The sequence below is a fragment of the Hermetia illucens genome, chromosome 3 (assembly GCF_905115235.1).
Source record: "Hermetia illucens chromosome 3, iHerIll2.2.curated.20191125, whole genome shotgun sequence".
Classification (NCBI taxonomy): Eukaryota; Metazoa; Arthropoda; class Insecta; order Diptera; family Stratiomyidae; genus Hermetia; species Hermetia illucens.
Window position 1 is genome coordinate 50,683,459 of NC_051851.1, and position 22,430 is coordinate 50,705,888.

The following is a 22,430-nucleotide window of genomic DNA, read 5'->3' on the forward strand; positions in this document are numbered from 1 at the left end:
TCTTCTCGGCTGCGATGCCAACGCCCACCACGAAGTGTGGGGAAGCAGTGGCACTAATCGTAGAGGTGAGTATCTTCTCGAATTTATTCTTAGTAATAAGTTAGAAATATACAACGTAAGGAACACTCCAACATTTGTGACCAGCACCAGACAAGAGGTACTAGATATAACTCTAGGAAATACCCTAATGAACGGGATGGTCAGGAATTGGAGGGTGTCGGATGAACCCTCAATGTCTGATCACAGGATAATCAGATTCGACATTGAGGTAACTCCGAAATAAAAAGAATAATAAGGAATCCCAAGAGAACGGATTGGGAATCCTACACAACGCACCTGAGTAACAACATTGCCCACCTTCAAAGGGGCGGTGACATCAAGAGCGAACTGGAATTAGGAACGGTGGTGGAAAACCTCAACACAATCATCATTGACGCATATGAGGCCAGCTGTCCGGCCAAGACAGTCAAGTCGTCAAGGGATGTACCATGGTGGAACAAAAACCGAGCCATAATGAGAACGGAGGTACGAAAACTCTTTAGCCGGGCAAAACAAACCAGGGACTGGTGGAGGTATAAAAATGCACTGACTGCATATAGCAACGCGATCAGGGAAGCGAAACGGGACAGCTTTAGGGAATTCTGTGAAAGGATTGAACAGATCACAGAAGCAACCAGGCTGTACAAGGCTGTAGCCAAAGACGGGGGAATATCCTCTGTCTGCTTGAAAAAGGAAGATGGGACATTCACCGAGAATGAGGAAGACACCTGCTTCTCAGAACTCATTTCCCGGGGTCCTACCCCTCGGCGGCAGGCGACAACAATCTGCCTGACACCCCAACAACGAATAAAAGGGGAAGGAAAGACAGCTGGAAACTAGCAAAAGAGGTATGCTCAGAAGCTAGGCTAAGATGCGCAGTGGGAACTTTTAAACCAATGAAATCTCCCGGAGTAGATGGCATTTTCCCAGCGCTTATCCAGAGAGGCCTAGGAATTATCTTAGAGTCTCTTCTGAGGGTGGTAATGGGGAGTATAGCACTGGGTTACATACCAAGGGCATGGAGACGGGCAAAAGTGGTCTTTATTCCGAAAGCGGGTAAAAACGATCCTTTTCACCCTAAATCTTTCAGACCAATCTGCCTAACATCGTTCGTACTCAAAACGGTGGAGAAGGTCATAGACAACTATATTAGAACTAACATTCTAAAGCGTAATCCCCTACATCACTGTCAACACGCTTACCGGGCAGGACGGTCAACTGAAACTGCTCTGTATCAGCTGACAGAGGTACTACGGGACGCCATAGAAACAAAAGAAATTGCACTGTGCGCGTTTTTGGATATCGAAGGAGCATTCGACAACACATCGCAGACAGAGATACAGGATGCCCTGAGCCGCAAAGGAGTGGGAAACACCCTGGCACTCTGGATGGGCAAAATGCTTGAAAGCAGACAAATAGAGGTACAAATTCTATTATCATGAACACCACTCAAGGCTGTCCATAGGGTGGAGTACTATCGCCGCTGATGTGAAGTATGGTAGTGGATGAACTCCTGGACGTGTTAACTAATACTGGAATACAAGTCCAGGGCTACGCAGACGACATTGTTCTAATCTGTAGGGGCAAATATGAAGATACCCTATGTGATAGAATCCAAACTGGATTAAGGGTTACTAGTACCTGGTGCAGGAAGGTGGGACTGTGGATCAACCCAACCAAAACCACCATAGTACCATTCACTAGGAGGCGTAAGCTGGATCACCTGAAAGCCATAACATTACATGATATGGAGGTGAAACGAGAAACAGAGGTCAAATATTTGGGAATCACGCTAGACCAAAAATTGCTCTGGAAGACACATGTCGGACACACTTGTCGAAAAGCCACGGGGGCTCTGATGACTTACAGATCCATAGCAGGAAAAAGATGGGGTTGCAGCCCGAAGATACTACTTTGGATATATACTGCAATAGTAAGGCCAATGATTACATATGGAGCGGTAATCTGGGCAGAAAGAACCCAACTCAGCACACAAGCCAGGGATTTACATAAGCTCCAAAGGCTGGCTTGCGTGTGTATCAGTGGGGCAATGAGGACATGCCCAACGGCATCCCTAGAGGTCCTTCTGGGATTAACCCCTCTCCATCTGCACATACAGATGCAGGCAAGGAGATCAATATTCAGGATGGCCGGTAGTATGAGTGAGGCGGAGAGCTGCCTAAATCGAAGGAAGATTGATATTCTTTCTAGGCGGTATCTCGAATTACTGATACCGAGGGACAACATGACAACGAGGTTTCACTTCGATAAGAAGTTTGAAACACGTTGGAGTAACAAGGCAAACTGGGAGAGCGTGGCTGCGACATACGGCTTAAACCAGCAACTGATTACTTGGTACACTGACGGATCCCTAACAGCAGAGGGAGCGGGTGCCGGTGTCATTGGTCCAAGGAAAATGTACTTTGAACCAATGAGCAGGTACACTAGCATATTCTAGGCGGAAATATATGCCATAGACAAATGTGCCTCCTTTAATCTGCAAAGGAACTACAGGGGGCAGAACATTGCTAATCTCACCGATAGCTAAGCAGCGATCAAGGCACTTAGGTCCAACCAGGTGAACTCTAAACTGGTATGGGAATGCCTTGAGAGACTGAATACACTCGGCTCGTCCAACAAGGTCTGGATACTTTGGGTTCCAGGCCATGCTGGGTTGGAAGTCAATGAGGCAGCGGATGAACTAGCCAAGAAGGGAGCAGGGATGCCTTTACACGGGCCAGAACCCTTCTGTGGAATCGGAAACGGTTTCATGGCTATGAATCTAAGAAACGAAGAGAAACGGTTGAGGGAACTATATTGGGCGGGCCTACCAGGGATGGAGCAGTCCAGGGTGCTTATTGGGGGATACGAACCCATGCGTACAAAGGATTGCTTAAACCTCACCAAAAATAACCTCCGAATCATAGTGGGAATTCTCACTGGTCATTGTCGGTTGAACTATCCCCTAGGGAAGCTAGGGATATCTACGACCACTGCCTGCAGGTTCTGTGAGGAGGAGGACGAAACCTCTATGCACGTCCTGGGACGGTGTCCGGCACTTTTGCAAAGTAGGTCGATACATCTGGGAGAACACTTAATACCAGATGCAAAGCTGAAACTTCTGGAAGTAGGGAACATACTAAAGTTCCTAACGGTTACATGCCTGCTTGAGATACTATGATCAACAGGTACACTATAACCAGTAAAAGGGGCACAATAGTTCTTCAAGGACGCGGTGCGACTTTCCCTTAACAGAATAATAATAATAAGTGTAGGATTCGGCGATTGCGTGTTTTGGGCCTTTGAAGCATCGATCCTCGTTTGGCAAGAAGTCCATGGGGACCATGCCTGCTATCACTCATACTGCTTCGTTAGATGTTGTACTGTAGGCGCATGGTTTTCGAGGAGTGCTTAACCGGGATTGGCATGCAATTTCCTGTTTTCTTCATGTTCCAGTGCTGAGACCCAGACAGAAGCCGTATGAAGCAAAATCGGGCTAACAAGTCTGGAGATAAGGAGCCGACGCCTTTGTTTTGGGCTCCCTATATTTAGGAACATTTCCACCAATAATGTTCTATCTCCGGATGCTTTTTTTGCTAAACTTTCAGGATGTGTCTTGTAGTATAAATTTTGGGCACTTATGATTTCCAGATATTTGAGCGCTGGCTGAGAGGGTATGGTTTGCTCGCAATCCTAACCTTCTTTGACGTTTGTTTCCTTCGTTTGGTGATAAGAACTACTTCCGTTTTATGCTCTGCGAGCGCCAGACCAGCGCCTTCTGGTCAGAACCTGATTTCCCAAATTGCCTCGTTTTTCATTGTCTCCCTAAATTACCTCGTTTCTGACATTAAGCCCTGCGTCATGATAGTCACTCCGATATCATCTACATAGCCGATAATGGTCACCTCTTTGGGGAACTGTAACCTCAAAATTCCATTATTATCTACAGAAGAGGGATGAAGACCGATCGTTGTAGAACCCCACAGATTGTCCGATATGTCTTAGGTTCACCTACCGAATCTTAACATAAGATCCTCACGCGGAAACAATGTTTGACAATGCGCACCAGGTAAGTGGGACTGCCTAATTATTTGCTGCTTTCACAATTTTCGTTACAATACTGATCAGTGATCTCCCTCTCTAGATCTATATCGGTTGTGCAAGTTTTCAGACTCAGGTCAGTTCTCGCTACGACGACTATGTCTCCTGGCTTTAAAGCAGACTTTACAACGTTGATCAATTTCGGAATGCCATTAGAAGTTGGCTATTCGTTTCTCGATGTGGCACAGAAGCGGCACATGCTTTCTCTATCGTTTCAACTACCTACGTCACTTTTTCTTCCATGTTGTGTTTCCCATCGGCGTCGTCTGCCACACCCGATTTATTCGAAAACGGTTGAAGCTATGCCACAAAATTTAGTAAGAACATGTGGTATGTAAATCACTCCTCATTTTCTGTGGATTTTAAGGGTGGCTCCCCATACATGGGAAAGGGGGTGCATCATATTTATCACAGATATAGTCGTGTGGAATATCAAATGAAAGGACTTGATTAGAACGAAACTGATCTTACTTCTGATATTAAGAGAAACAAAGGGAAGTGAAGGCTAAAAATGTATGCGCCGAAAAGTGGAACAGGTCTGGTCCTCTGAACCTATCCGACTGAAGAGTCTGAAAAAATTCACAATTATGGACATTTACAAACGATACCTACTCAAATAAAGTTTATAACAGGATATTATCATATTTTAGAAATTTACTCGAAAACTTCCTGTAAGGGATAATATAAGGCATCATTTTGGAAAAGAAGGATATTCAACTATAGAAGTTATAGAAGGTCAAAATTGTGTATTTCATGTGAATTTATCCCGCAAGTGGTAAGTCAACGGGAGAATCCATCGAGAACTCCCCGCAACATCGAGCACGTATGCAGAATGGTATATTTCTGCGTGGTTTGAGTCAGACTGCGTAAGAGTTCCAGGATATCAAGGGAGCCGTGAGGGATTTAGGTACAATACCTGTAAAGTAGTTATACCTGTAGCTGACAATATTATGGGAACCACAACCACCCGCTCGAGACGCCAAATTTTTTTGATTTCCCAAGAAAGTGGCTCATAGTTCTCCTTCTTCTCCACGTATTTCGATTCAATGTTGCTATTATGGGGGATAGCAACATCAATAATATACGTGGAGCGAACAGTCTTGTCCACTAGTAGTACGCTAGGCTTATTATGTGGAATATGGCGATCAGTCAGAACTTGCCGGTCCCAATACATGCTGTAAGCAGAAATATCAAGTACTGCTTGCGATTCATAACGGTAAACTAGACATGTTCCCGTAATCAGGATTCAACGAATGCTCCTAGAAGATGCCCGTCCGTATATGGATGGGCTCTGAGGTATTAGCACCCTCAGTTAGCCTTGTCATAATCGATATAGCAACGAAAGAGGTTTCTTTGGCCTCTAGTTGCTTGTCTTGCAACTACCGATTCGACAATGAGTTGCTCTTTGAATCCCCTTGACCCGACTCGGTAGCGTTTCTGCTCCTCGGACAGAATAATGTTGGTCTCGAAATGCGCTTTGACCCTTTTACTAACAATTGACGTTATGAATTTGTAGAGGGTGAGTAAGCAAGTAATCGGTCTTGTGTTCTGTTCCTTATCTTTCTTAGGGATAAGGTAGGTAATCCCCACAGTGAGGAATGGTGAAAATTCCACCGGCCAACAAATGACAAGCTATGTGCCAACCAACCAATTATTATTTTTGCAAATTTTTTTATTATTAATTTTATTCTTTAATTTCTTTAATTCTGCTTAAAATTTGAGACGAGATGTATTTTAATGGCCAGAATGAAGGTTTTTATGGTTAAATTCTGGCAATGAGATCCATAGATTTGGAGCTCTAAGCTGAAAATTTGGTTTATTAGAAAAATACTAACTATGATCTTTCGTTCCGTAAAGATTGACTATGAGCAGTAGGAAACTGAATTGAATAAATATCACCAATACTCTCTCATATGAAATTTCTCAATTAGCTTAATCATGAAACTTCAAATCTCCTTCAAAGCGCTCCCCTCATTCCTGTCATACCGTGTTTGTCTTAAGCTAAAATCAAAAAGTTACATAATCGAAATAAGTAGAATCCCTTCAGTACCAAATCACAAGGAACCCACCTCCTACATGAAGAAAAGTCCTTGAGTTACTCTAACCAAAAATACCACACAAAAATCTTGTGACTTTTAGCTGAAAGTCAAACCCAGAAAGTATCTGAAATTAATCCTTTCAGTAAATTAAGACGGATTCCTTTGCTGCGTTTGTATTCACTACTTGGACCGGTTTGAATCAATGTGAAAACCAAACGGATAGAACATGAGAATCTTTCCCAGTTTCCGCTTTCCCCCCAAAGATACGAAAAGGACATTCTCAAGAAGCACGAAGAAACCTGTAGAGAGGGTGAAATTCGCCTATTAAGGATGAGTAAAAATGTTGATAGCTTTAAAAGTTCACCTATTTTTCGCTTCATAAATTTTTTAAATCCTTATTCGCGAGTTTCGGTAGAATTTGGAGATAAAGATCCCAATACGTATTTTTCGGGTGAATGTTAGTCTGCGGATGGCGAAAGTCGAATGAAGCCACTAAAAGACTCCAATTACCGTCTTAAAGGCTTTACGCGCAATGTTTTGGCACCAATTTTATAAAGGATAGCAGTTTTGTGGAGAAAGGGTCGGGTAGCAGACGAGTCATCTGTTCTGTAGCAAAGGAATGGAGGATTTCACTTAATCGAATAAAGAAGCAGGCGGACAGCGAGGGAGTGATTTTAATTAATAAAACTTTTCGCTTAAGATATAAATATCGTCGGAGTCGAAATTCTTTGCGGCTTTCCTTGCAACGTTTTTGTTCATTTTGCGGAGTATCTCTGGTTGTTTGAATTTGTTATCCGGCCAATTAACGGGTTCATACATGTAGGGGGATGTTGACATTTTCGTTGGAAAAAGCACCATTGGCTGTTACCAATTTTCGTTTTCTACGAAATCAAAAATGGTAAAATTTGAAATTCCTCACCATAAACGAAATTATAATTTTTGAAAAAGCCAACATCTAGCAATTCTAAATGGAGGGACATACTATTGAATTACCCAATGTATGGGTAACTTCCAACTCCTACCGCTCAAAGAAGCGAGTTTTGGTTTGCCCGCAGTACCGGCAAGAATCGTTTCACTGAACATAATATCTAGTGCAGGAATTAAACTAAACAAACAGAAATTGGCTATTACGTTTAGTCTTCTCAAGTAATTATCCTTGGAAGTAATTCCACTTAGAGATTTAATTAGCGGGAGGAGTTTTCTTGAGGGATTCGAATTCTGGACTTACACTTTCATTGAAGCGTATAATTTTATTTGGGAATATTTCAGTACGTTTTTCCAGTTTTTCCTTAACGGGATCATGTAGCCTGTGAGACAAGTGAATAGCTGCGCTCTACATATATAACACCAAATGCTATACTGATTCTCCTTTTTAAAAATTGCTTTCTGGTTACTATACAGCTGTAATATAAACAGGTCCCTGAATTCAAATAAATTACGCTACCCGAAACCGTGGACAATTGAAATAGTAACTTTTATATCATTCTCGTTTCTATCTATGATAAATCGTCAAGAAATTTGGGAAGAGAAATAAACTGCATTGACCTCTTGATCCTTCGAAGAGATATAGTCCCCTTGGAATGGTCAATTGGTAGGACATCTTCATTAACGCACAAGAGGACATTAAATGAATACTACCCAGAATTTGAACGACCCCGAGTTGGGAAAACTTGCAACTATTCGGATCTGGTCAGATTATCATCTCTACGCACAATAGTGGATCTCAGCAACAACAAATAATCAAAATTAATTGGTATTCCTGTAACACGCAATTTAAACTCAGTTAACATAAGTAAACGATTCTGCTGGTGGTCATTTTGGCAAAACTTCCTTTTCGAGCAGGTTCATTTGGTTTGTAAAAAGGGAGAGCGTTGCATTTAGAAATGTTCAATGTGTCTACAGATATACTCGCATAATACTTGCAATTCAAAACTCGAAATGTGCAGAATTTTGAATGTTGCTTTTATTGAGCATTTTGTGGGGGTTTGAAGTAAATTGAAATGCTGTTGGTATTCATAGATCTTTAGATCATTTTCGCTTTTGAGTACTAACAATGGAATCTGCTGTAAATTTTTTCGCTACAAACTTAGCGACTAACGTGTGTACACTTAAATTATTACTTGTCGACGCTCTCCCCTACTAATGTCATCTCAAGAATAGAGTGTACCTCTTTAATGGTCGTTCTCTACCCCTTACAATGCCATCTATCTCTAATGAAAGTATCTTTCAGATATGGACATCTTTTGCCTGTGGATTCATTCGATTCAACACCGAACTGAATATTGACAAACATAGCATAACCAGAGAATTGCTCTTATGTCGTATTTTAAACTGGACACTCGACTCGATTGAGAGTTTGGGTCCATAGTTGAAGAAATTAACTGTCCCTTAGAGATATCTTAAATTAGAGTAATTGACAGATATACTGATATGGTTTATTAATTAGTTGCATGTGCTATATCTGGTAGCTCGTTTGGGGAACAAGAGAAATTTTATCACGGATAGTTTAATATTCTGCGTCAGTTTCCCTGTTAGCTTCGAGAAATTGATCTTCTATTATTTATTCGTGTACATTTGAGTACGCAAATTAAGAAAGGACTTGTTTATTGTTCTAGACCTTTTTGGTTGCAATTGAATATTCAATTATTTGGGACTGTTGAATTAAGAAAACTTTGAAATGAATAGATTCCCCTATTCAGACAAATATTCTTCAGTTAGCAACGAAATAAAAGGGTAAACATGATAGCTCCAACCTGCTTTAAAATTACCCTATTACAAAAGTTAGCAACGGATGAAATGAGCATTCTGGTAAGGACGTTTAAAAACAACCAAAAGAGAGTTAAAATGATATAATTCGGAAAAGACCAATTTTTGGAAGCGCGATGGTTCCGTGCATTCACTCCAAAGTGATTTCGGCCTTTCATGTCATAGAAGCTATTAATTGTTACCGAAAGCTGTAACTTTGACTTAATATAAATTTGCTAATAATAGTAGGATTTCCACCGAAACTCCGCCATATTTTTTACATAGCATGCTGATTCCAAGCCCAGGTAAAGGAGGATAGTTTGAGGGAATCCACAGTAAAAAAAAATAAAGAGATAAATAGAGTTGGAGTTATTCACCTATGCTAAGTCCTACCTGACCTCTCCCGGTGATAAGTCCCGCGACAGGCCAACCAAGCAATTGCAGCCAACGTCGTTAAAAACAAAATGATCGTGTTGGGTCATAAGCTACGGAAAAATGTTAGGGCTCAGTCGACGCGGCAAGACGGGCCCCGGTCATGTCGGAAAAGGGTAAGGGTTATTGATGCATAGACAGCGTCAGTACGTAAGTAAGTCAGTCCAAGCAAATCAAATATATGTCTGCACCGAAAATATTGGCACCCTCACTAGAAAGATCAAGGAACTCGCAAGAACATTTCAGAAAAGGCGCATTCATATCTACGCTCTACAAGAAATCCGATGGTCTGGTGCCAAAAGCAGCAACATAGAACTGAACGCTGTAAAATTGGCTATAAACTTCTCTATTTTGGTGGCTCACACATCCAATACGGTGTTGGAATTGCCATCTTAGAGGGTTTCCGTGATGCCATTAAAGAATTAGAACGATTTTATGATCTGCTGATGAAGTTCACCATTATATCAGCTGATCGCATGATTCATTTCTTCACCCCGTATGCACCACAGGCAGGTCGACCTGATGCAGCGAAGGATAGCTTCTGGCAAGTTCTCGATGCAAAAACTTGTAATGCTGTAATGTGCCTGCTAATAACTATATCATCATTGCAGGTGACCTTAATGGTCATGTGGGTGAAAAGGTATACGACAACAGGTGCCATGGGGGAAAGGGGTTTGGAGCGCGCAATGAGAGTGGCGGATAGTCCATTTTGCGAACACCCACGTCCTTGTTATTATGAATACATGGTTGATCAAACGATGGTCTCATCTTTCTACATTTTATAGCGGGAACAGTAAAACGCAAATCACTATATTATCATAACACGCCGACATTTTACCCGCCGTCACAGACTGCAAGGCCGTTATGCGAATCAAGCCACCGATAAAATATTGTCAAACCATTTCGAATGTGGAAGAATCGTGGAACCAAGTTAAAGACACGATCCACAAAAGGACCTCACCAAACCAGGTAAACCGCTCTTCATCCGAGATATTAGGCTTTGGAATTACGATATTGAAATAAAGGTATGTTTCTCGACGACATAAAGCCCGACAATTGGCAAATTTATAAGAATGCCCAGCGGGAAGCAAAACAAGTCGGGAAACCGGAAGCTAGACGCTTCAGGTACGAAAGGTTTTATGTATTTCTTTTATAAAGAGATTTGAGTGTGCATTTGTCTCATTAGCATGTAGCCCGTAAAATATGCATATATTATGTGAAAATATCCACTTTCAAATGATATTGACATTCACAGTCTTGAATTTGCAGAGGAGAGACAGTTTTGACTTAGTATAACTTTGTTAGTAACACTGCGATTTTCACCAAATTTGGCAAGATCACGCCCTATGCTGTAGCCCACATTTCTGCACAATTTTGTGATTCTAGGATGAACCTAAGGGGGGTTTTCCTTTCAATTACTAAAAATTATAGTAATGTACTATTATTAACTTAATTTGAACAGGTATTGGTATGTAGGGTATTTCGGAGCCTAGGCACCATATAGCGGCAGCTCCCTGTTTTTTTTTCAGATTTTTCGGTTTAGTAGTTTCTGAGAATGGTTTCGTTAAAAAAATGATCACTTTCAGCCCCCCGCACTCCGCACCTTTTCAACAAATGTCAAAATTCAGACCGGCTTCGGAACTAACTACTACTAACCGAGACCTTTACTTTGATACCCCACATGACTATATTTGATGAAAAAAAAATTTACACCCCCCTTTTGCATGTATGTATGTGTCCGGATAGCTGAGTGGTTAGAGCGCAAGGCTGTCGTACGGAAGGTCCCGGTTCAAATCTCACTGGTGGCAGCAGGATTTGTATCGTGATTTGACGTCAGATACCAGTCGACTCAGCTGTGAATGAGTACCTGAGTCAAATCAGGGTAATAATCTCGGGCGAGTGCAATGCTGACCACATTGCCTCCTACAGTGTACTGTAGTGTACCGTTACGGTCTTGAATGAAGCGCTCTAACACACTTCAAGGCCTGATCCAATATGGATTGTTGCGTCAATGATTATTATTATTATTTTGCATGGGGACCCCCCCTTAAATTCGTTGTAAAAGGATGTAACTCACTATATGCGTGAGCGTTCACAGTTCCCACCTTTCTACCAAATTTGGTGCGAATCGCTTTAACCGTCTCAGAGAAAAATGATTGTGACGGACAGACAGACAGACAGACGGGCAGGCAGACAGTGTCTACACAAAACCTTAAAAAGGAATCGCTACCACCCGAGTGGTCCATTAAAACATCTGTACAATAAACTCCCGAGTGACCGGGATGATGACAGAGACCAATATCGACTTCCCAAAAGGTCATACGAACATACATAACATATCGAACAGTTCTGTTGCGTTAATGAGAAGACTGATACTACTGATCACCATAGAGCAAACCGCGCTTATAAACGGGAAAAGGAAGAAACGACTCCCACCAATGGTAGTTAAGTAGGTATGAAACGGGACTCGGTAGAGTCAATAAGCGCTGTGACGCACCGTTTTAATGCCGCCAACTCCTAAGACTGTGATCGCTGTGGGAACGGCAAGAAGCGAAACCCAGAGAACTCAAATATTCGGAGCCAGCCCGTTGCATTTTCAGAGAATACGGCTCCCCAACGCTGTAATAAGAGATATCTTTGAGGCCCCCGTAGACTCCTCCTACTCCTTGACTTGGCGCAGATGGTAATACCGCGAAGCCAGCGCCTGCTAGGTATTGCGAGCAGACTGCGAACTATATTGAGCGTAAACCTGCCCATACTTCAGGCAGAGCTGAGCGTATTTAATGTTTAATGGTAAGAAACTGTAAAGCCATCTTCTACTTGCGTCTCAGAAATATGATACTTCTCTGTAAACATCTTACACATAAGGTAGGAAATATATATGGGATACGAGTACTGGGCCCATCTCAATGAATAAATCGGGCACCCACATTTTATTAAAAACGTTATTTAACAATTCTACAATTTATTTATGAAATTATTTACAAAATAAACCATCCCCTTCACATGTTTAACAAGTAATATTCGTCATTTGAAATGAAGTACACTTTCTACTATAACACTACCTTGCTAAAATTTGCATTAACGCCTCCAGCTTACAATCTCACAACAAATCGCGTCTTTTGATTTGCGAACGGAAAAGCATTTCCTGCAAAATCGGTTGGACTTCACATAGCAATCGACCAGCATTTCTTCAAAAACTTCCGTCCTGACGCATGGCAGTTGTATGATGGATCCATTATAGTCACTCCACTCGCTTAATATAGCCCTGAAGGCGAAATTATAAATCAAGATGCGTTTGTGAGCAAAGAAAATACGCTTGTCAGTTACGAAGGCAACATCAAATCTTTGTTTGCCTGGTTCCTGCTGAAGCACCTCCTTAATTTTATGCCAGATTGACTCGAATTTGCTTGATAGTCTCCTGTCAATTCCATGTATGTGCGTCCTGAGGACAAATCTTACTTTGAGCCCTCCGTCAGGCAATAGCATCCTCTTCAAAATAGCTTTGGTAGGTACAACTTTCACTGCATTCCACATAAACTCCGGGGTGAACAACAGTTGGAACTGTTGGAAGAGTACGCCTACTTCATGATTCTCCACCAACGTGATAATATTAACCTCGAAGTTCATGTATATTTCAACATCGGATGAAGATACTAGACCAATGTAAAGGGTTAGCCAATTCTCATCGTCATTCGAATACCCTCTTGGATAGAATCTAATAAATCCTTCTATTCCATTGAGTTGGAATCCGCCTTGAACGAAGAAGTGCTCATCGTGTGGAAACCGACATTGATGCGTAAAATTCTCAACGGTGTAATTCAAGGTGTGCACTAAAGATTGAATTGCTGTCTGTCCATGAGAAGTTATCTTAGCCATTTTATTTTCTTCGGTTCTTAAATTGTTTCGAATATTAAACTGGATAATCTTCGAATTGTAAATTCAAGTGAATGATTTTCTGAGGATGTTGAATATCTTTAAATAGTCCGAATTTAATTTTGCTCCCTGGAATTTGAGTAACTTTTAAGTCCCCATTTGAAAGTCTTTTTGGGCAATTAATTAAATGATCTTATAATTTCCAACAGGTGGTGCAAAACAATTATAAAATCTGCTATCATTATGTTCCTTTTTTGTCTACTTTTACTATAATTGAAGACTTTTAATTGGAAGAAACATGACGAGGACAATCGCCAACGATTTCTCGCTTCTCTTCATTGGGTGAAGGTTCATATCTTTTTGGTTAGCAAAACTTTCAAGTAAAAACGAAATCATGTCCTTCATAAACTCTCATGGGAAAGAAAAAATATCGAATTGGATAATGTTCTATCAGAAATCTTCCTTGTTTATCTTTTTTTTTGGGAGTAGGGTAGGTGAATGCGTTTTTGCACAGAGTGTTGGACTCCCGGAACAGCACGCTGGCGGACTACCAACTAAACACCGAATACTAATTGAGGCCTTTCATTTGATACCCCACATGACTATATTCGATGAAAAAAATGTTTACATGCTTCTTTACATATATGGGGAGCTCCAACGGTGGCCTGATACGCTGCATGCAGGTCGATTATGACAAACCGACCCCGCTTGTGAACGGGACAAAGGCCTGCCGCAGAGAGAAAATCTGATCTGTTGCTGATTTGCCTGGAGTGAAGCCTCTTTGGTATGGGCCAATGATGTTCTGGGCGTATGGGGCTATCCGGCCTAGCAAGATAGTGGAGAATATCTTATAGATGGTACTCAGCAACGTGATACCTCTATAATTGCTCCACTGTGAGATATCTCCCTTTTTATGTATGAGACAGATAATGCCTCGTGTTCAATCGCGAGGCATTGATTCGCTGTCCCATACCTTGAGCACAAGTTGATGAACCACTTGGTGTAACTGGTCGCCTCCATATTTAACCAATTCGGCTGTAATTCTATCGGCTCCTGGCGACTTATGATTTTTTAGCCGATGAATTGCACAGACTGTGGTACTTTGCGCCGCTAAAACATGCTGGTACAGCCAGAGCTATCCTTATGAGCAGAAAAGTGAGGCAAACCTAAGTGATGCCGAAAACGAGGAAAGGAAAGCTGCATTGACAAGGACCGCTGGTTTTCCATTAAGTAAGATCTTTACCGCCATTTTAACCAAAAACGGGAGTGTCTTTGCATCTTCTTGATGTGGGCGGCACGAGGTTTAGTGTTGGTCCAACACAATATCTTCGCCGCCATAACCGCAAGGTTGGGTTCATTGTCATAGAGGCTAAATTAACTTCAGGATACTCTAACTTTTTGACTGAGAAAACGGCTTCGAGGTACTTAACGCTCTCTGAGATGCGTTAGTTCCAGAAAGCCCAGCATTCGTCGCTCGGTGGTTCAAGCCAACATAAAAAATGTCAGCTGATGACTTCAAAAGCAATGCCTTTCATATTCTTATAAGTAGGATTTCTTAGGAATTGCTCCTTTTCAAATGATGATGGCAATGATTATTGCACTTAAAATTCCAATATATCTTAATTTTGCATTTGCAACAGAAATCATCGACAGTCCAAAGGATTTCAAAAAGTATCTTAAATGAACATCGCAGTAGCACGCAAATGATAATCAAATAAATAAAGCGATTAATATAATGAATATGTTTATAGTGACGACCTTAAGATTGTATATTTAAGTGAATGTACAGCCACGTTTTATAATACGTTAACACAATCTTTTAAGGAAATGGAAGTAAAATTTGCTTCAAATAATGTGTTTCATGAGTAACGACTCTGAAAAGACGAACGATGTGTGCTTCCGGAATGCATAAAATTTTATAAGTGTAAAAGCACTCTCAGAGTTCACCAAGGCATCCTCCCTTGGTAGTGTAAAGAATGACATCCGTTGTTGTGCACTCTATCAGTGGTTCACGCGAAGTTTACGAGAACTGCCGCATATGATATCCTTGCCAGAATGCGGACTTTCAATTTAAAACAAAGAAATATTCCATTATCCACTGCCGCGATACTGCACTTGACATATCCTGAGGTGTCGCTTACTTTTGCGTATCTCCCCAGGCAAGCAACGATAAAACGATATTACCTCAACTACGTCATAAATACGGAAGTGGATATTTCTTTTCTATGAAAATTGCAGTATTTTCCATAACAGAAGAAATACAAATTTATGCACATAAATTGCAAACATTTTCTTTTCCCACGAATTTAAAATCAAATTGCAGAAAAAGCAAAGCTTACTTAAAGATGACAAAGGTGTCTATGGAGGCACATGAAATGCGTAAAACGTGAAGAGATGCTACGCCGATGCTATAATCACGTGTAATCCTTTTCTGAACTTTTTGAGAAAGTATCGACGTGAACACAGCGAAAAAAATATTCTTCAGATAGCAAGCGAAGTTTAATAGAGATGGAATTGTATGACCAATCACGAGAAATGTCAATTCAAACCACACGTGGAATATTAGTGGAATTTTGAAAATAGTCAAATGCCTAAAGCTTTATTTGAGACACTTGTTCATGTTCTCAACCATTTTTGACTCTTAAATGGTGTCCTCGCAAAAAAGTGGTAGTTCTAGATGCAGGCCAAAGGATAGACCCCATCAACGTGCAAAGAAGAAATGTAAAGCATTAGTGTAAATCATTGAAAATGTACTGTAATGCTTTTACTGCACTACTGCAAACTGTGGTTTTATGCGAATGCAAAGTAAATAGGCAAGCTAGGATCAAAGATAGTGACTTTGTAAATTTATAAATTTCATTACATATTGGTTGATGTCTAATTACCAGAATTCGTGTAAACTTTCAAATTTCCTCAAATATCAAGTGGACTTTATCAATTATATTTCTATGAGAAGTCAATAAGAAATGTATAAAATTCATTACTTTCTGTAACCCCTAAGACCATATTCAATATGCGCTACATATTATTATAGAGCAGTCCAGCTTTCGTTCCACATCCGCCTGCCTTGATCACGACAGCTTTAGAATAGGTTTTGTGGAATTTTAAACTACTGTAATTATAATTGTCAATAATAGTAGAAATAGTAACCTTTTAACGGTTGTTTTAATATGTCCAACGAATCGATAGAATTCCGACCGTGTTATTTATGCCGCGAACATGGGCATATTACAAAAGCCGTTTGTTTTTGAATCGACAAAATCACAAATTATTGTAATTATTGTAGCTTTTAAGAAATCAAACGTTTGAAGGTGTGTTCACCGCCGCGGTTGGAGACCGAAGAGACCGGCTTATTTCCATGCGGTCCTTACTGTTCCAACCAACGGCATTTTCTCACCGCTAATTCTCCACTCCCTTGGTGAGTTCTAAAATGAGTGAGTGGAGAGTTCCGCGCCATCTACCCGTCTGAATCCGCAACATTCGAAATAAATTTCGAATGCTGCAGATCCTGCCGCGTCACATCACTCCGCCCCCAGACGAAACCTAGGGGGTTTCGGCGACGGATCCCGGAACTCCGTTCCCCGTTAATCCACAAAACGGACACGACGCTGCTTCGGGGCGCACACGGGTTTCAGTTTGGACAAAGAGACCGTCTTTTTGTGTCCACCGATCTCGAGCTGGAAGAAATGTTCTCCCCTCTCGAGAACGCGGTCGGAGATTGTCCCTCAGCAGACGCACCAACCACGACTCCGTGAGACCCGATCTCTTGTCGAAGACCGGATCGCTTGGGAGTCTTGGGTTCTCCCCGTGAACCAGCTCCGCGGGGCTGGCAGCAAATTCCTCTCGGCGGGTTGTACGTAGGCCGAGTAGGACGAGAGGCAAGACTTGAGTCCAGGACGGATCGTCGCGTGCCATAATGGCGGCTTTCAGCGTCCGGTGCCAACGTTCTAGCATTCCATTGGATTGCGGGTGGTATGCAGTAGTCCGCTGGCGTTTAAAACCCAGGAGTTCCCCTAACTCCAAGAAAAGGGTGGATTCAAATTGCATTCCCTGGTCAGTGATGACCACTGCAGGGACGCCAAAGCGAGGTATCCACTCTCGGCAGAGGGCTTCGGCACAAGATTGCGCCGTAATGTCTTTCAGAGATATTGCCTCAGGCCACCGCGTGAACCTGTCGATGATTGTGAGGCAATACTTGTAACCGTGCGAGTCTCGCAAAGGCCCTATTATGTCGAGGTATATCGTGTGGAAACGCTTGGTAGTGCGGGGGAATGAGCCCACTTCTTTCCTTACATGCCTGGAGACTTTACACTTCTGGCATGCGATGCACTCTCTGGCCCAGGAATTGATATCCTTGTTCATGGAGGGCCAGAAGTATTTTCCGGTGGCTAACCGGTTTGTTGTCCTGATGCCGGGATGCGCCAAGTCGTGAACTGCGTGGAACACTTCCTTGCGAAATGTGGCCGGAATGTATGGCCGAGGTCCCTTTTCCGAGTCTTCGCAGCAGAGCGAGAGGTTTGAGCCGAAGATGGGCAACTCCCGAAATTTGTATTTGGGGTTGGATTTGAGGCTCTGAAGTGCTGCGTCATCCTCCTGCGCCTTGGCAATAACCGAGAAATCGAGTGAGGCGGGGATGTTAACCTCGGAGACACGAGACAAAGCGTCAGCAACTATGTTGTCCTTGCCGGACACGTGCTGGATGTCTGACGTAAACTGGCTTATGAAGCTCAGGTGTCGAAGCTGACAAGGGGACGCTTTATCGGGCTTTTGTTTCAAAGCATACGTGAGAGGCTTATGGTCCGTGAACACTGTGAACGGCCTGCCTTCTAGGGAGAAACGGAAGTATTTGATGCTCAAGTACGCGGCGAGCAGTTCGCGATCGTAGGTACTGTAGTTCCGTTGAGCGGGATTCAACTGTTTCGAGAAGAAGCTCAACGGCTGCCATACTTGATCCACCTTTTGGTGAAGGGCAGCACCTACTGCGATGTCAGAGGCATCAACAAAAACGGCTAGGGGTGCATCTTGCAGAGGAAATGCCAAGAGTGTAGCATCAGCCAGTTGCTGTCGGGATTTATGGAACGCGCGGACAGCCTCTTCAGACCACACAATCTCTCGTGTATCTTTTATTTTGGGGCCAGACAAGTACGCTTTCAAAACGGACTGGTGATGGGCGGCCTTGGGCAGGAAACGACGGTAGAAGTTTAGCATGCCCAAGAACCTCCTCAACTCCCTCACTGTTTTCGGACGCGGGAAGCTTGTAATTGCTTGCACCTTGTCTAGGTCGGGCTGTATTCCTTCAGAGGAAATGGAGTGGCCGAGGAATCTCACCTGTTGTTGAAGGAATTTGCATTTCTCAACGTTTAGCACTAAACCGACCTCAAGGAGACGTTGAAAAATGCACTCGAGATGGGCTAAGTGCTCAGACTCAGTGGAAGAAGCGACCAAAAGATCATCCAAATATACGAAACAGAAATCGAGGTTTCGCAGGACTGAGTGAATGAACCTTTGAAAGGTTTGCGCCGCATTGCACAATCCGAAAGTCATTCAGGTGAACTCCAAGAGTCCAAAGGGTGTGCATATTGCCGTCTTTGGAATGTCTTCAGGAGCTACTGGGATTTGGTGGTATGCCTTGGCTAAGTCCAAGGTCGAAAAGATGCGGCAATTCGCGAGGTGATGCGCAAAGTCGTGGATGAGTGGAATCGGATATCGGTCAGGAACAGTCTGTGCGTTTAGCCTTCTGTAATCCGGGGGCGCCATTCGCCATTTGGCTTAGGGACCATATGCAATGGGGAAGACCAACAGCTGTTTGAGGGCCTGCAGATACCCTGTTGAACAAGTTGTTCAAATTCTTTCCGCGCAATAGCCAGTTTCTGGGGTGGTAGAGGACGCACCTTCGAGAAAATCGGGGAACCAGTAATATTTATGTGGTGCTGCACATTGTGCTTCACTGGTTTCGAGAGACTACTACTACTACCCGCGATGAGAAACACTTTAACGCCGTCTCCTGCAGCTAGTATAACTTTTATTTTAACTATAATCACGATTTAAACTCTTAATAATATAATTAACAATTCGTGCGAATATTGCGAAACTCATGACAACAATTAAATTTGAACAGATTGATTGCCAGTTGCTATCGTTATTGGAATGAAGTTGATGGCCGTCTCCTTTCCTGCGAAACGCCTTGCGAGGGAAGCAGTTATATTTTTTTTTATCGGATATAATTAGTTGTCCTTGCGTGTGCTACTTTCAAGCCGAGCCGACCGGACCCGTAGACGGACGGAGATTTATGCGCCTTTGACGAAAATTGAAACGAAGAAAGTTTATGCGAAGTGCCTGCATGTGCCCGTCGTAGAGTGCCGAAGGTTTGCGATGCGACGTTGTTTACGTCGTCGGCTCGTAGCACAGATGTTTTCGTAGCACTTCGATGGGATTTTGTATGCTTCCGTATTCACAAATTTTCCAACTTAATAAAACCGCACAAAGGCAAAACTACGTCCGAGTCAAACAAATGGCAATCCAAACAGTTGTATTGTGCGTAGAAAGATGTTGATGAATCGCAGCTATTTCCTACCCTTGGTGGCCTTTTCATCAGTCTTGGTCACTTTGCCACCGCTGGCGTCCTTGAAGTTTACAGCCTGGATTACACTGACAGCGACGATCTGTCTCATATCACGAACAGCGAAACGACCCAATGGAGGGAACTCCTGGAACGATTCGACGCACAAAGGTTTGGTTGGGACGAGGATGACGATGGCGGAATCACCAGACTTGATGGCCTTGGGGTTCTCCTCGGCGGTGGCGCTGGTGTGAATTCGAGCGTCGGGGTCACCACTTTAACGGTTGTTTTAATATGTCCAACGAATCGATAGAATTCCGACCGTGTTATTTATGCCGCGAACATGGGCATATTACAAAAGCCGTTTGTTTTTGAATCGACAAAGTCACAAATTATTGTAATTATTGTAGCTTTTAAGAAATCAAACGTTTGAAGGTGTGTTCACCGCCGCGGTTGGAGACCGAAGAGACCGGCCTATTTCCATGCGGTCCTTACTGTCCCAACCAACGGCATTTTCTCACCGCTAATTCTCCACTCCCTTGGTGAGTTCTAAAATGAGTGAGTGGAGAGTTCCGCGCCATCTACCCGTCCGCATCCGCAACATTCGAAATAAATTTCGAATGCTGCAGATCCTGCCGCGCGACAACCTTATGGTCATGCTACTCCCAAGGCAGAGGTGAGGCAGCGTCTGATGAGTTGCCTCTGCCCTGGACGAAACCGTTGGTGCCTATTTTTAAATGCTTGGGGCCATGCCCTAAACGAGGGATCCGCGGCCCGAAAAAACCCGAGAGTAAGTTGCTCTCCATTTGGTCTGGTCCAATATCAAGTTGATGTAATCTCTCTATATCCCAAACACTAATAATAGTAGGATTTTCACCAAAGTTTTCAATATCACGCTGTGTTGTTTATATCTTTGCAGTTTTTAAGGTTTTATGTTTTACATCGTTGGAATGTGGAAAGGTTCAACCCCACTGCTGGCTGCCGCAATGCAGTTACCCTTGAAATAAGATATGCAATTACCCTTGGAATAAAACGACGTCGACTTTGTCTTAGTCCACCAATGTTCAGTGCGCTTTTGAAAGTTTAGCCTTTTGTCAATCAGTACTCTTAAGTATTTAAGCGATGGTTGGGAGTAAATTGTTTGTTTTCTTTTTTAAGGTTGTGCCCTTTTTTCTTTTGCTGATTAGTTCAAGTTCCGTTTTATGTTCAGCAAGTTATAGGCCAGATTTTTTCAACCAGGAACTGATCTCCCATACCGCTTCATTTGCGTAGATCTCGATATTGTCTAAGCGTTTTCCAATTACTGTTATCCCCATATCATCGCAAAGCCAATAGCTGTCACGCTGTTTGGAAGATGTGGCGTCAACACGCCATCGTACATAATTAATCACGGTAAGGGACCTAAGACAGAACCCTGTAGTCCGGTTAGAGCATCTCCGATTTTCGTCCATTTTGCAGTGTTAAACGTATTTTTTTACATCGAGAGTCACCATTGTGCAACATTTGTCATCTTGTATCCAGCCCGAGCCAGGCCAGTCACCATGTTGATTTCGTCCCCACCCCTTAAAAAAGCCGAATTGCTTGTCAGAAAGCCTTCCTTCGAGCCGTTTGTTGTATATTAATCGTTCAAATAGTCTACCAATGGTATTGACCAAGCATACCGGTTGACACGGTTTACCTGGCTTCGGAACAAGTATCAGCTTATCTAGCTTTCATTGCTGGGGCAATTCTCCTTCTCCAAAGCATACCGTAAAAAATTGGGCAAGCATACTTGGTGCTGTCCTGGCTGCCACTTTCAGGACGATATCCGGGGTTTCATTTGGTCCGTGGGAGATTAAGGGGGCCTCCCCAAATATACGAAAGTGAGGTGAACATATTTTTTCGTCAAATAAAGTGGTGTAGGGTATCAAATGAAAGGGATTCACTTGAACTTTTCGCAACTGATCTTATTTTTCATATTGCATGAAACACAAGGGAGTGTGCCCTCAAATGTGAAATGGGGCTGGTTCTTAGTATCTACTCAACCGAAAAATCTGAAAAAATTCAAACCTTCCTTAAGTTAATCCAAGAAGTACAATTTGGTTGTACTTTAGGTCATAATAGAGGACACATGGAACGTAATCTAACTATTATTAACATATGTATGCTTTTAAGTACGGGGTAAAATAGAGATATGTAGAATTGCGTTAGATCGATTTAGATGCGCACATATATATATGGCATATATATTGAATATCATACGGTAATGTTTGTTTAAAAATATTTATATCTTGGAGGGTTTAATCTTGAAGGAATAATTGCATTCTTAGCTCTCAATCCCAATATTTCACTTCCCTGCTTTGACAGGCAATGACAAAACTAGTACCTTCTTCATCATCATCAACGACATAACAAGCGGTATCCGGTCTAGGCCTGCCTGAAAAAAGAACTCTAGACATCCCGGTTTCAAGCCGAGGTCCACCAATTCGACATCCCTAAAAGCTGTCTTGCGTCTTCCGGGCTGGATCATTGTCATCCATATGGAGTAGGTAACCCACCCACCGCAGTTAAGCCGGATTTTTATCTACAACCACACGGTCATGGTATCGCTTATAGACGTTTTATACCAGTTTTGTAAGCTGAAATATGCGCGGATTTCA

General features: G+C 42.5%; 1 protein-coding gene across 1 annotated transcript; it reads right to left on the bottom strand.

The window, feature by feature from the left end:
* Positions 1–8,990: 8,990 nt before the first annotated feature.
* LOC119652470 lies at positions 8,991–13,289 on the bottom strand. The gene is made up of 2 exons (XM_038056640.1): positions 12,511–13,289; positions 8,991–9,317 (listed from the first exon to the last, which is right to left on the bottom strand). Exons 1-2 carry the CDS (start codon positions 13,233–13,235, stop codon positions 9,314–9,316), a joined length of 729 nt encoding a protein of 242 aa, XP_037912568.1. The 5' UTR covers positions 13,236–13,289; the 3' UTR covers positions 8,991–9,313.
* Between the last annotated feature and the right edge of the window lie 9,141 nt (positions 13,290–22,430).